This window comes from Gavialis gangeticus, unplaced genomic scaffold (genome assembly GCF_001723915.1).
Source record: "Gavialis gangeticus isolate Ggan-Ray unplaced genomic scaffold, GavGan_comp1, whole genome shotgun sequence".
In the NCBI taxonomy this organism is placed as follows: domain Eukaryota; kingdom Metazoa; phylum Chordata; order Crocodylia; family Gavialidae; genus Gavialis; species Gavialis gangeticus.
In genome coordinates this window covers 8,806,947-8,821,406 of record NW_017728991.1, presented here as the reverse complement: position 1 = coordinate 8,821,406, position 14,460 = coordinate 8,806,947, and the positions used below count along the sequence as shown (strand labels likewise).

General features: G+C 46.3%; 1 protein-coding gene across 3 annotated transcripts in view; it reads right to left on the bottom strand.

The window, feature by feature from the left end:
* Nucleotides 1–3,044: 3,044 nt before the first annotated feature.
* Nucleotides 3,045–14,460, bottom strand: part of TRIM25 (tripartite motif containing 25) — a 29,585-nt gene continuing 18,169 nt past the window's right edge. The window contains exons 4-10 of one of the 3 annotated variants that reach the window (XM_019517103.1): nt 13,397–13,550; nt 12,739–12,774; nt 11,959–12,057; nt 7,331–7,396; nt 6,588–6,611; nt 5,289–5,366; nt 3,045–4,231 (exon numbers count right to left, since the gene is read on the bottom strand). In XM_019517103.1, the coding sequence (XP_019372648.1) occupies nt 3,702–4,231; nt 5,289–5,366; nt 6,588–6,611; nt 7,331–7,396; nt 11,959–12,057; nt 12,739–12,774; nt 13,397–13,550 (987 nt within the window). In that variant the 3' untranslated portion in view covers nt 3,045–3,701. The remainder of the gene's footprint in view (nt 4,232–5,288; nt 5,367–6,587; nt 6,612–7,330; nt 7,397–11,958; nt 12,058–12,738; nt 12,775–13,396; nt 13,551–14,460) is intronic. The other 2 variants (XM_019517121.1, XM_019517111.1) reach the window with 2 other exon arrangements.

The following is a 14,460-nucleotide window of genomic DNA, read 5'->3' as shown; positions in this document are numbered from 1 at the left end:
CACCATGATGAAAGGAGCAAGTGGTTCTAATTCTTTGGATCTCCGACAGACCAAGCCCCATAGGAGTTGGACCCCCAGAGCTGATGGCTCTGGGCAGCTCAGGGATACATGTGTTGCTAAAATGCAGCTCCATCTTTTTAGGGAGCTGATAGAAGTGCTCCAGACCCACTCTTCAATGCTCTGGTGCACTGCAAGGTGGACAGCCAGGCACCTACGATGCAGGGAGGGTCGCTTGGAAGGAACATCCTCGAAGAGCACTTTAAACATTTCAGCACATCTGAAGACTTAGTTGGTTTCCTTCGAGGAAAGAGAGCCCAAAGGTCCCTAATACCAGGTAAGCCTCTGACAGAGAGCACCCCTCTGACTGGGTGAAAATCTGGAATCACGCAGATGCTGGACAAAAATCCACAGAGCCTCAAATCTGCTTCACCAGGAATATGTAGGTCCCATACAAACCCCGCGCAAGATGACAGAGATCCTAGGATCCCCAAAACCAGGGGGAACACAGACCTGAATGTACCTACTATGAATACAGAGGAGGACATTTTCAAGTAATATCGGTTGCCCCTTTCTTATGGGGAAAGTCCTAAGATCATCGAGCATTAAATGGAACTCACCCTAGAAATCCTGAATACTGGGGTGGCGAAGTTGAACTCATCTCATTGGAAAAGTGCAGGAATCCAGCACTTGCGAGACAGTCACTCCTATTCTCCAGTGATTGTCCCCACTGCGTGGGATGGATGGCCCACCCAACCCTCCACGGTGCCATCGCTGCAACTTTTTCCTTCTGAGTAGTCATGCTGGACACCACAATAAAGCTCTGTTGTTATCTAGTTGATTAACTGGCTTCTGGTTTTATCCAGCATTGCAATTATGCCTTTCTGTTTCCTCATTCTTTGACTGTGTTCATATTCATGCTGTTTTTGTTCCTGCTTCTGACATGTTGTGCGGTGACAACTGGTTTCCGTCTTTCTGACCAGCTCAGCATCATTCTTCCTGATCTCTTGGCTATTTCAGTGCTGAACTGAATCATGGGGATCATTAGTGCTGAACACATTTTGGAAACGGTGCTGGCCTTTTCCATACTTTGATATCATAGATATTCCAGCAAATGCTCTGCAATGCTTAGAGAACATTCTGGGTGCAGCACGGCATCTAACTAAGTCCCTTTGGCCCAAAATAATCTCACTGTATCTTTTGACTTGCATCGCCTCTGAACTCTGACTTGACAGTTCACTCACTGTTAGGAATCAAGTCTGAGCTGCTGCAGTGCTTTGCATTGTCTAAGGATCTCCAGGAACTTCAGCTCATGTAAAATGCGGCCACCGGGCGTCCTGTGAACCTTCAGGAAATTCACCCTCCATGAACATTGCAAGGTCCCTTCCAGCCCTAACGTCTAGGATATCTATGAAACATGCCTGCAATGTCTGCAGTGGCTTAGCATTATATTTCACAGAGCATACAAAGTTCCACAGGGGAGAGCTTTACCAGACGACAAAGTTTGATCCGTTCATCTCAGCAACTGCTGGCCTCAGCAAGGAGATCCAGCAAGACAAGCCTCTGGCTGACTCCTAGTTACAGGCACAAGACATTTAGGTCTCGGGCCCACAGCTGTGTTCACTGGCTGTTTTCCCAGCTCCAGGCTTTTAGGTATGAAAAGCAGCAAAGGTCTCCCAAGCAGCACATCATGCTGAATGGAATCAGACCAACTGCTATTCTGTGATACCACAAAAAGCAAAGCCAAGTCATGATGAGAATGAAAAACCTATTCTCCCACCTTTCCCTTTCCTGCACATTTCTAGCTCAGAAGATTCACTAATCTATGCGCAGATATAAAGGCAAAGAGGAAATGTCACTTCAAAAGATGCTTTGAAGTGTGCACTAAGGCAGTGCTTAAGTCTTTGGAAGTCACGCAGCAATCTTAGTATCATGGCCAGAGGCGCACAAAAATCTTGGTATTCAGGGAATGCTGCATTTCAAGAAAAGAGAAACTTAGGACAGCCCCTGCTATGAGCAAGTAGTGTCAGTGCTACTACACAGGTCCTCTCTACTCCTACCCATAGCTCCCCAACATGTAAAATAATGCAAAATTTCAATGTCATGGGGTGCCAATGTAAAATGCACCATAAACCACAACGCTTCATTCCAAGAGGCATGCCAGCTAGTGAGGTGGCAAACCAGACATGGGGGTTTTTTTTTCCAAGTTTCATTCCTTTCAGTAGGGATTTAATTAAACTGTGATGTTAAAAAGCACCTCCATCTCTCTACTTCAGGAGCTATCTACTTCAGGAACTGATCTCCATTCTGAGCACTTTAAACCCTGAAAAGTGCTAAGACTAGGTGCTGTTTCATCCCATCAAAACTTTCTTTGAAAAAAAACCCACTTGCATAACTTCTTCATCCTAGGTACTCCAGAGGAATTTCTGCACATTTTCTTCCTAGAGATGCTAAGCTTTTACATGTGGTTGTTGGTTTCTTTTTCAAGTTGGTCAGGTTTTTATAGGTTTTCATATTGGCTTTTTACCATTCAGAGCTAAACTTTTGCATTTCTGATTCAGTTCAGACCCGATCTACAAGTGTCTACAACTAACCACGCGCAGAAGTCATTCAAATCTTGCCTCTCACAGACTTATGTCGTTTCTGAAGTCCACTCTTTCCATGTGAAGCTGATCTCTTGCTTATAGAGAACCATCCAAGCATCAGGAAAGCAAATGGTAAAAATTCTTCCACTGAAGTCTAGAGACAGGATGAAGGAAATGCAGAGCAAGTCTGTGGGTTTCCAGGCAGAATTCTTATCGGCTCTCTTCCAATAAAGCCGAGAGTTTAACATTAGCCATGCAACGCATTTGGGATAGAATCCAACTCCCACTAGAGTCCTTCACGGACACCAGGGTTTGGCCATGACAAGGCTATTTGATGACGTGCCTTACAATCATCATTCCTTGAAATTATCTTTTACAATTATCATTTCCTTGAAAAAAAAGAGTCAGGATCCTTTGAGCACTGTTGATGCAATAGCCTTTGTTATGCATCAACGGTGAGGAAATGCTTCAAAGATTTTCACTGACTGCAGCACTTTGTCTATTTTGCTTAAAGATTTAGGAATTCAGTCTGGAGGGGCAGGAGGCCAAGTACCAAACTGCAGGCAATGAACAGTCAGTGACTGAGACCCTCACCCAAACAGGGAACCGAACATTGGCACTGCTTGGTGGGGGGGTGGTGTGCGTGCGTGCGTGCGTGCGTGTGTGTGTGTGTGTGTGTATGTGTGTGAAGCCATCTTTCCCCTTATCACAGCAAAGACAAAAGCATGCAGTTTTCCCTTGCCCCAAAGTATTTAGGAAATTGCTTTAAAAACCAGGGACCTGAAATTAGTTTTAAGCAGGGAAGCACCCTTCATACTCTGAAGCACACTCTATTCTCTTTTACATTTGCAGACAGCCGAAGCTTCCCTCCCTTTCTGGTGCATAAATGTCAAACTAATGCACTAAGTCCAGCCTGCAGGCCTAGAGTCTCCAACCAGTTTCTTCCTCACAGAATTGCGAGGTGGTTTTGGATAATCATTAAGCCACCCAGCAAGTGAAAAAGATAACGCCCCATCATTTGAATACATGAGAAAGTGATAAGCACAGAAAGAAAGCTCTGCAACATAGATGGCTTGCAGGCTACACCATAAAGAAACAGCTCTGGGGCACAGCATGCTGTTACTTCAGTGGGCAAATCGAGAGTGTAGTGCCACTGGAAAACACCCAGAAAGCAGGATACAGCGCTTCAGTAAACTCTGCTTTGAATTTGTAGATTAAGTTAACTTTCTCACCAACAGCCAGGAAAAGCACAAAGCCTGCATCCCAGTTGAGCAGCACACCTATCTTGGTAGCCTTGGTGTTGGGCAGGCATTTTTCATTATCATTATGCCAGGCTGAAATTTTTGCATTAAACCACTCAATGCACCAGGAGCTGGGATTTCTCCCCAGGCGGCTGTCTGCCCCTTGCCTGTCCATGCTCCCGTAGCAGATGCCAATGCCACAGAAGTTGTTACGCTGCAGTTCCACTTCCCAGTAATAGATGCCCCTCTTGAAACACTGGAAGCCCAGCACTTGGGAACAGTAGGAGAAGCGTTGAGGGTGTGAGTTATAATTCTGGGGGGTTTCAGAGACAGATATTTTCGTGTTTTTCTCTGATAAAAGCACTTTGTTATGAGCCGTGTTGAAATCCAGTGTGACTTTTGTAGCATCTGTGGAGGAATACAAGAGATTATAAAGAAAAGATATTAGGAGCTATATTGGTTTATTCAGAAAGGTCCCAGTTCTTCTCTCTCTCTCTCTCTCTCGTATATATAGTGGTTATATAGTTGTACATAACATTTAGATACTTTATATAGACATGTGTGTGCATGCATTTGTATCTGTGTATGTCCATACATACAAAAAGAAAATCTTTCTATACTGTTGTATGTATAAAGGTTTTCACTGCTGTATTTAGCTCTTCCTACTGTGACTTTTCTTGTAACATCCTGAGGAGTTGCTAATGCTCACCAGTGTTGAGGGCAAGATTCTGGATTCAATGGATCAAGCTTCCTTCACTGTGGCAAGTCCTATGCTAACTGTGCCATAGCCTAACAGTTGTGTGTTGGGCAAAAACTGTGCTAATACGCTACTGCGCAGTAGTATTAGGCTACTGTGCAATTAGTGTCACTAAAAACCCGTGCACCAGCACTACTGCGCAGTAGTGCGAGTTACTGCACTTTGATTTAGTACTTGGTTATCCAAGTGCTAAACTTAATGCGCAGTAACTATGGCACATTAATGAACGTATAGACGCATCCAGAAACTTGCAGGCAGGTCTCCTAGACCTCTGCCAGTATCCATACAACAGGCTTCTGAAACCAGAAGTAAGTAGTTTCCAATGGCATCTCAGTCTCATTCTCAAAAGCGAGTCTGGCTCCTAAACCCGCTTAGCTTTCTGTGAATTTCAACCAAGTTGTTACCTTCCCCAACAAGCTAACTTAGAGCAGCATCCCAAGTCTGCCACTGGCACTGGATCTCAGTTTAACCGTGTACTCCATTTATACTAGTGGTGAACTTTTTGGGGAATGTATCCAATGCCCTAGCAGGTTTTTCCTTTTTTTCTGAAAACGTATACCTCATTTATACCTCTTAGCGGACCATTGCTATAATATTAATAAGGCCATAATTATGCAACAACATGGAAAAAGTTCAATCACACAATCCCAGTGCAAATGAAAGAAGTCGTCGGTTTTTAAGACCTGTGTGACTGGACAAGTTACTTACAGCGCAGAAGCTCCTCTCTAGATTTCTTTAGGAAGCTTTCGATAGATGTGTCAGGGTCTGGACTTGCCAGGTTTGGTACTGATGTAAGAGAATAGAGAGAGCAATGATGCAATTTAAACTGGAGGAAATACAGAGCTCATACGATCTTCTTAAATTGAATTATATTCTACAAGTCACTCTATGAATTCTGACTTAATCACCCCTTTGAGCCAGTGGTAGACTCCAGTGGCTATATTAAAAAGCCTACAAAGAAGAGAGCTAAGCACAGCATGGATACAGAAAGTCTTGCCAAATGCCATTTTTTTTCAGCCGGCTGTATGAATGAGAAAATAAAGTTCACTCTTCTGTTTCTTTCATTCTTTGGCCTCTGTTGAGTCTGTCCACAGGGCCAGTCATGATAGGGACTTTGGGTGCAGATACCTCACTAATTTATTCCATGGAGATCATTAACGACCTTTGCCAGACCTGGACGTGTGATAGATGTGTAATGTGTCAAATTGCATGACTAAGTTTAACTCTGTCCCCCAGTTTCCCCTTTATATTCTTAGCTCCCTTTTTCTTGAAACGTATATAAGGAGACATGAGTCATGCCATGGCAGGGTGTACAGCAACTGTGAATCACACTACGCTCCACAACCATGGAGAAAACAGGTGAAAAGCGTAACTCATTCTTTGGAAACAGGCCCTAAGTGAACAGGCAATATGGGTTCAGGTCTGAGGGGAAGGGGTTGCATCTTAGATGGAGCTGGATTAAGCTGGAGGTCTTGGGTTGCTTCTACTGCCTGGTCTCTGTAAGAAGCTTATAAAACTGCTATAAGTGCCAGTGAGAACATAGTCCTTTAGCTCAAACACTAGAGCCTGAGCTAGTTATCCAAACTTCACTGGGCTGTGGACCACAGTGCTGAGGAAGGTGTCCCACCTTGCTCAGCTTGTCAGCCTGAGGAAACACCTAATTGTGCAGGGGAAGGTCTCCTGTGGGCACAATGCCACCTCCAAGGGTTTCACAGACAAATTATCTGCAAGCCACAGGATGGGAACCGCCGCACTAGACTCTGTTCCATGAGAAGTATGGCGTTCAGTCTGTGTCGGCAACCCAGGACAGATCATTTTCCCACACTGTCTTGTGATGGGAGGGGTAGGAACAAAATGAGACAAATTCACACCTTTCTCCAGGAGCCCATTGGCACCTCAACTATTGCTGAACCATTGCTTAGTAGGGTGGTGTCAGCCGCCATCTCCAACTTAGCATTAAACAGAAAACAATGAAAGGTATGTGGAGTAAACACTTTTTGAACTCACCAGATTTGCTGGGTTTTATCTTCTCTGAAAAAGCAAAGTTTTGCATTAGTTCTGATGAGACAAGAAAATGTTTCTATATTTAAAACAAGAGCCATTCACATCCATTATGGTCAATACTGCAGCTGGTGTTAAGGTGGGATATCTTGGCAAAGCTAGACAGCAAGTTAAAACAGCAGAGGGTCTGGCATACTGGAGCCCAACATAACTTTTTTTTCCAAGCTAGGAGTTACATGCCTATGCAGTGCATTGCTTACTTTTTGCTTTGTGGTCAACAGCAAGAAGCAGAAGCTACAAGTTAGTTCAACTTTGACAACTTAAGGTCAAACCTGCAAGTGCTCCGCTGGAGATCAATGGAAGTTTTACATGACAAGAACTTGTAGGGGGAAGCCTGTAGTTTTCAATATGGCTAATATGAGGCTCATGCAACATGGCTCACATCTGACTTGAGGTAGACAAGTTGTAAGTACCTCTGTCTACAGACATACAGCCACATGCAGATGATAGGCAGCATCTTAACATACTTCATGTCTTTAAATTCCCAGGATGCAGGGGACCGTCTGAATTTGTGTCGAAATGAGTGAAGAAAAACATCAAGCCAAAAGTGCTTGGCCAAGATGCCATCTGTAAAGAGCCTCTTCCATCTCCTTAATTCCACCCCCTTGGCCCTCAACACCTTGCAGGGTTTGCTTAGCGAGCACAAGCATGGGTCAGGTTGCTGTTCATGCTTATTGTCCATCACTTACTGCCATCTGCAGCCACATTTGACTCCTGCGGAAGCTGCTGAGGGATTTTAACTCCTTTGGGAGCCTCTTGTGAGGGAAGAAGATGGAATGTCAAACAAGCTTACAAGCAGGATACATTACGTGAACCTTCATTCAAGTAACAGACATTTAGAACAAGCTCACTAGGCACTTCAGCTATGCAGAACCTGCTTAACAACACTGATGAAGTAGCAGGAGCTGAGCCCCAGAGGGTTTGTGACTTATATTATATATTATAATTATACCCATGTGATTTGTGTTCATAGAGCTCACAAGGTGTCTGACCCCATAAGGAGCCTGATTCCCCCCACACCCAGGCCTACACGGCAAAGCTTTGCTGGCAGTCACTCCATCGACTCAGGGCAAACATTACTAAAGCACCAGAACACGTACAGTGCTTTGGGTGTGCATGGGGCTGTGTCAGAGGAATGTGAACCACCCTGTGGGAAGATCTCTCCATGGCATTTGCACTATCTCCTAATGCAGTGAATCACGGGATGCAGAAGCAGTGCAAACTTTGGGGTAAAGTATCCACACCTGGGGACAAGGTGGTGATCCAGGCTGACCTAAACAGGCTCAGAAAATGGGCGGACAAAAACCTGATGGCATTCAACACTGAAAAATACAAGGTTCTCCACCTTGGGGGAAAAAAAAAACTGCAGCATGCTTATAGGCTTGGCAGTGCTACACTTGCTAGCACCAAGGCTGAAAGGCACACTCATGGACAGTCAAAGCCTGGGTAATTCTGGGGAACCTAGCTTTCCCTCTGGCTCAGGAAGTTATATGGAGGTAATCAGGACAGCAGCAATGAAAGGTTGAACTAAACTGGGGCAGGATGCACCTGTGCTTGGAGGGGTACTGAAAAGGTGTCCTGCCAAGGCTCAACCTTAGTGAGCAAACATCCTTGTGGTTTGTTAGTATGTGCTATGGTCTGTACGTTGGTGAAGCCAAAGCAGAGCAAGGGCAGGTAGAAAGACTGCCAGGTAGAATAAACAGCCAGAAGAGTCATGAGCAGAGCTCTCTGGGAGGCGGCAAGAGGCCCCACATTCATGCTGTGCCTTGACTACAGGCCTGTGGCTTCTGCAGCAGTGCGGCAGGGCGTTCCCATGCCTGCGCTTGAAGACCAATACCCAAATTGAAGGCAGGATTCAAAAGTAAAGCTTTTATTCATGGTAACAGGCAGTAGAGTGGTGCTTAAAATTCAATCAAAGAAAGATGAGAGAGAACAAACTGCAAGTTACCAGGCAAAAAATAAAATTACAAACAATCAACCCTAAAAACTGCTGTCACTGGGGTTTGCAATGCCCCGAGGAAAGAAGTGCCAGGTGCTTCTCAGCACTGACTAGCTAGTAGGTTGGTGAACATGAAGTCACAGTTCACGCCCCTCTCCAGCAGCACCAAGGGCTCTTTTTGTGGGTGAGGAAAGTACCTGCATCTCAGGAGGCTCCCAGAAAAGTGTTTATGTTCTGCAGCAGGGCACTGGGATGTGCCTGCTCCTTCAAGAAAGCAAGCAGCCTGGGAGGTTGCTTGCAGGTGGCAGAGGGGAGCTAATGAGGGACTCACCTAACCGGAAGAGGGCTCAGGTTGGAGCTAAATAAGCCCAGGCTGCACTGGTCAGGTAGTCTGTCCCCAGCAACCAAGAAGTGTGGGGCTCCTGAAGGGACCTGGATTTGGCTGAACAACTCTGCAGGCCTAGGAACAGAGACAAGTTCCTTAGACTGAGAAAGACTGGGTGTACAGGCAAGTGGCCTTCATTTATGTTAAGCCCCTAGAGGACTTGAGGTGGTTGCCAGAAGGCAGTGCTGTTTCTTATTCTTTTGAGTTAGACTGGTAGTTTAGCTGTCAGCCCTCCTAGGGCAAGCTCGAGGCGTATTTAATAAGCCGGTAACCCAGGAGCCCTCAGATTGAGGGTGGACCTGGTGAGGAGCCTAGGAAAAAGCTGACACCTAAACCAGAAGGCCCAAGAGCCATGGGGAAGGCTGAGCTGGGCCAGAGGGTCTATAAGCCCAGAGTGGTCCAAGCTGGACTAGAGGGTCCGAGAGCCCAGAGGAGGGGCCATGCATGAGGACCAGGGGTGCAAGGGGGGGTGTCTAAACAATGACAGAATACCCATGAGGCTTGGGATGCGGTACAGGGAGGTGAAGGAGGCATGCAATTTGCCTTTAAGGCCCTTGGTGCCCTACAGGGACGTAGTCAGGCAGAGAAGGAGTTACCAAGCCTGAGGGCTGGATTAAGGCTAGAGGGGTCTCGGGGAAAGACCCAGTGGGAACTTACTGGGATTAGGGCTCACTCTAAGGCTTTCTGGCAGCCTCCTTGATTCAACATACAATATTTAAAAACAAGGCGTGGTGGGTAAGTCATCTAGGGAGGGTGGCAATAGTTTGAGCCACCGTCACAGCTGCACCTGTGGCACAGGCAAGGGTGGGCAGGCAACACCTGGGATCAGGTGGTTTATCTTCTTGGTCTCCATTTCTTGGCTGCCTGACCAGAAGCTATCCCCACATGCACATTTCCCTCCTTCTCCTGCTGCTGCCCTTCCACTTCTGCTCTTAGTGCCCAGTTGCCCCACTGCCCTTGCAGTCTTGTCTATCAGCCACTCCACAGACACCTCCACCTTGGAGATGCCACATCCACGCTGGCCTTGAGGCTACTGTCAAGATTGCTGTACCTCAGGCTTCTGAAAGAAAGATGGGGAGCCTGCGAGATACAGCAGCAGCGCAGGGGGGAGGGCTCTGTGACTGACTCCCAGCCTCTGGGTGCTGCCCTGCCCACCCTTGCTCTGCTTCACAACATGTGGGACATGAGGGCTTTCACCCAGGAGCTCCTGAGATGAATTACAGTGGCAGGTTGGGGGACAGAATGGGGGGTGGGGATGTTTTCCAGAGAATCTATGGAAGCAAAAATGCAGGAGACCTGCACAGGCTGTTGTTCTGTCTAGTGTTTTCCTGCTGCTGCTGATCAAGATGCAGCGAAAGCAAATGCTGTAGACAAATGCTGAGGATGCCTGAGCCATGTCACAGCAGTGTGAAGTGATCAGCAACGGTTCCCACTGGAGAAGTGCTTTTGGCATGGCGTGGAGGGCATGGGCTGCTCTAACTAGCAACTGCAAGGGACAGAACAGGAGTTACTGCTACAACCCTCTTCTGTGGGGTGATGCCTAGGGACACGATGTTTTTGTCCAAGAGAATAAGACTCTCCTTAGGGATTCCTGAGCTGGACCAGCAGAACCACCCCAGGGAAAACTGGGAAAACAACCAAGTGGAGGGGTTAGAGAGGCCCTGGCTGAGAGAGGGACCCCAAAGACTTCCCTTCACCTTAAGGAGGTGCTGGCTCTGCTTATGGCTGCAAATCCAGTCCCTGCCAAGGGGGTGTGAGCATGCCAGGGGCAGGTCCAGGCTGTGTGTTTGCTGGGGTTGCTGGAGTCAGGACTGCTGGGGAACCTTAGTCTTGGCTGGTACTACTTTTTGTCCATTTGTGCCTATGGCCTGCAGTCTCCTTGTGTGCGTCTGTCCACAGTTGGGCTGGGAACCAGCCCCTCCCTCTGCTCCATACAGGTGCATGGTTTTCCTTGGTGGCAGCTGTCCACTCGTGCTGGCAGGGAATAAGTGTTTTCAACTAGACCGAGTGACCTGGGCTTCTGTTCAGTAGAGCATTTGTCTCCCAAGCAGTCAGTGCAAGCCACTGTGGGACTGCTGCTGAAGGACTGCTACAGCCGACAGAAGCGAGGGACTGTTTAGATGCATTCTTCTACCAGAGCTCTCCCAGCAAAGCTTTCTAGTGTAGACCAGGCCTTACTTTGTTCCTTGTCAAAAAACACCCTGTATCTCACAGGAGCAGGGCCCAGCAAAATAGCTTGGCTGAAAGATGAAGTTGAGAGATTGCTACCATCTTGACACAGACAGCAGCATGGCAGCCAAGGGAGTGATCTTGCCATCAACCCTCAGTTCTTTAACTTCACATGAATCAAAAGCCATCACAGAGGTGCCTTCCAGCAACAGGCCCATTTATAACTACAAGCACCATTTAGTAATGCTGTTATGTGCTGCTTTATGCATAAAGATATTATATACGAGTTATCACAACAGTTGTGTAGTCCCATGCCATTCTGGTTCTATAGACTACCTGCATATCACAGCTGTGTTACAGGAATACCATCAACTTGAACTCCATACATCAAGTTCACTCGGGTTTCTAAGAGCTTGCTCTTGAAGGCTTAAAGGTCTTGAACTTACTTCTCCTCTCCCTTTTTTCCATGTTTCCTAATCTCTTTTCCTACTCCCTTACTAAGCATGGGATGGGGGCGTTTTTTGAGGTAACTCAAACAGCCATTGTGTGTGGCCCTTTTGAGGGGCAGGTAGGGGATAAGCAGGGAGGGAAAACTGCTTTCCTATCTTTCTGTTCTAGTTCTTTTGATGCTACTAATATTTAAAAAAACAAAAAACAAAAAAAACCTGTGATCAAAAACAGATGATGATGCAGCTTTCAAGTTGGTGGTAGCCCTTAACATTGGTGACCACTTTGCTCGAGAAGACATACAACACCAGGTGCAAAGGAGAGAATCTAGTGAGTGTTTTTCATGTGTCGATGACCATGCTGCTTGTCAAACTTACGCAGTCCAGCAGGCTTTTTACGGGGTACCATGGGTTTGATTGGAGAAGGTGGTGGCACATTCACAAGACAAAAGGGCTTGGGTTTCCACTGTGGCGGTCCTGCAATCATATTGGTAATGACAAGAAGTGAGGAAGGATGGTTTTGCAGTTCAGCACCTCAGTTAAGAGTCGAGACCGTCATTCAAATGCCACAGACCCAGGCAAAGTCATCTGAGCCTCATTCCTGCAGCATTTCTACTGGTGCTAAACTGAAGGGGACTAAATCGGAGGCCTGATTCTGCCACTACTTAGTCTTCCTGTATCTGTAAAATGGGGTCTCTCTCCCAGAACTTTACACTGGCAAGCCTCGGGCAGCCTGAGTACTTGATATGCAAGGCAGACTGGCAATAGTGAAATCACTAGTGGACTTCACAGCATCCCTAGAGTCCTTTCTCCACTGGACTGCAAGATTTTCTGGACAGTAATTGTCCCTCACTAGGGATCTCTGGCATCTAGCACAAAGCTCTGATCTCAGCTGGGACTCCAGCCCCTATGCTAATACAGGCAGTACACAGACTCCTCGAGATCTGTACGTGACTACGTTGTTTTCATCTTGCTTAATAAAGACAACAGAAGATGCAGTAAAAAGCTTGGTTGTGTCCAGACTGCTGGGTATCATGGCCAATAATTTGCATGCAATTTTAGAGGCAAATATATAAATGGAAACAAACAGGGAAAGGGGAAGTTATTTCAGCACAAGACTGCAATTGGAGAGCTTGTGGGGGGAGATGAAAGACTCACCCTTCTCTTCTATAAGTGGTCTGGGTGGTCCGCCTGCTGTAAGAAGCATTTGTGACAGTCAGCACGGCTCTTTTCAGGTATGCTCCCATCTTTAACAGCTCCCACTGTCCCACCTGGTAGCTACTAGACAGCACAGCATCATCAAAGACTTTTAAGCCAATCCAAAACTCCCCTTCTCCACTGGTTTTAAATTCCTTATTTTAGGATTCCATCCCATCTCGGCTGCTGGATTTTTATCCCATTTAATTAAAGCTGGGACAGTTTGTGTGTGAAATCTCCCTGTATTCAATATAGCATTGTTCAAAGGCATCCCCATTCTGGGATTCAACTTTATTTTTAGCTGTGGAAGTGACTCCTGTATAGATCTGCTAAAGATCTTCCTCTTTAACTTCTTTTGTTACTGAAAGACTATCACATCTTCTTATACACCTAATGAGCCCTAACCTAGATTGGCTAGTAAGGTGAGTCAGTAGGCTTACTCTTCAAATGTGCACCAGGGTGTGAAACGTTTCGCACCCTGTCAGAATGCAACCAAGCTGACTCTTTGCTAATGGAGACAAACACTTAATTTTATGAGAGAGGTTTGTCCTATTCGGCAGAGTTGACTTTGCAACATGGAACTGCTAAATGAGATATCTATCTGATATCAGCACGGTACCTTCCATTCTCTTCTCAGGCTGAGACACTGACTTTTTCAGGGCTTCTTTAAGCAAAGCGGCACTTTGGCAAACAGAATGCATTACGTTTGAGTCTAGCTCGATTCTGGGGATGAATACATCTTTTGTTGGGGGTAGTTGCAGTTTAGCTGCTTTCTGAAATACAAAATAGATCTCATGAAGGCAGTGAGGTAAGCTTCTTCTGTAGTAAAACTCTACTCTGAAACAGTAACTGACTCCAGTTATCTTTCTTTTGCACTACTTCATGCATGTTCAGTGGGAGGTGAGGAAGAGAGGCTATATATTCAGACATTACCCATTCATAGCAAGAAGTAATAGCAGCCTATGAATTGCTTTTCAAGGGACTTCTGAAGATTTAAGCTAGTGTCTGTAAATTACGGGACAAGTTGTTCTTTACTTGACTAATTCTGTGGCAGGAGAATACTGCTTTGGATGAGGGTGATGGAGAAACTAATATTGGAAGATGACTTTTCTCTATAAAAAGCCTGAAATGAATGTGCTCAGTAATGGGAGCATTTAATTCCAAGTAATAATTGAGTGGGGAAATAATTCCATTGCCCAGAGTGCTTGTCAAATAATCAACGTGAACCTATGCATTTTTTATAAAAGATTAGTTTCATAGTTGGTAGGGTCAGAAGGGACCTGAGCAGATCATCAAGTCTGACCCCCTGCCATGACAGGAAAGATTACTGGGGTCAAACGACACCAGCAAGGTGTACATCTAGCCTCCTCTTAAAGACCCCCAGGGTAGGAGCCAGCACCATTTCTCTTGGAAGTTGGTTCCAGCTCCTAGCTGCCCTGAACGTGAAGTCGCGCCTCCCGATGTCTAGCCTGAATCTCCCCTCTGCTAGCTTGTGACTGTTATTCCTGGTCACTCCTGGTGGTGCTCGGGGGAACAGGGACTCCCCCAATGCCTGCTGGTCCCCCCTGACTAGTTTGTAACAGGCCACTAGATCCCCCCTCAGCCTTCTCTTGTGGAGGCTGAACAGGTTCAGGTCCTGTAGCCTCTCCTCATAGGGCCTGCCCTGCTGCCCCCTGATCATGC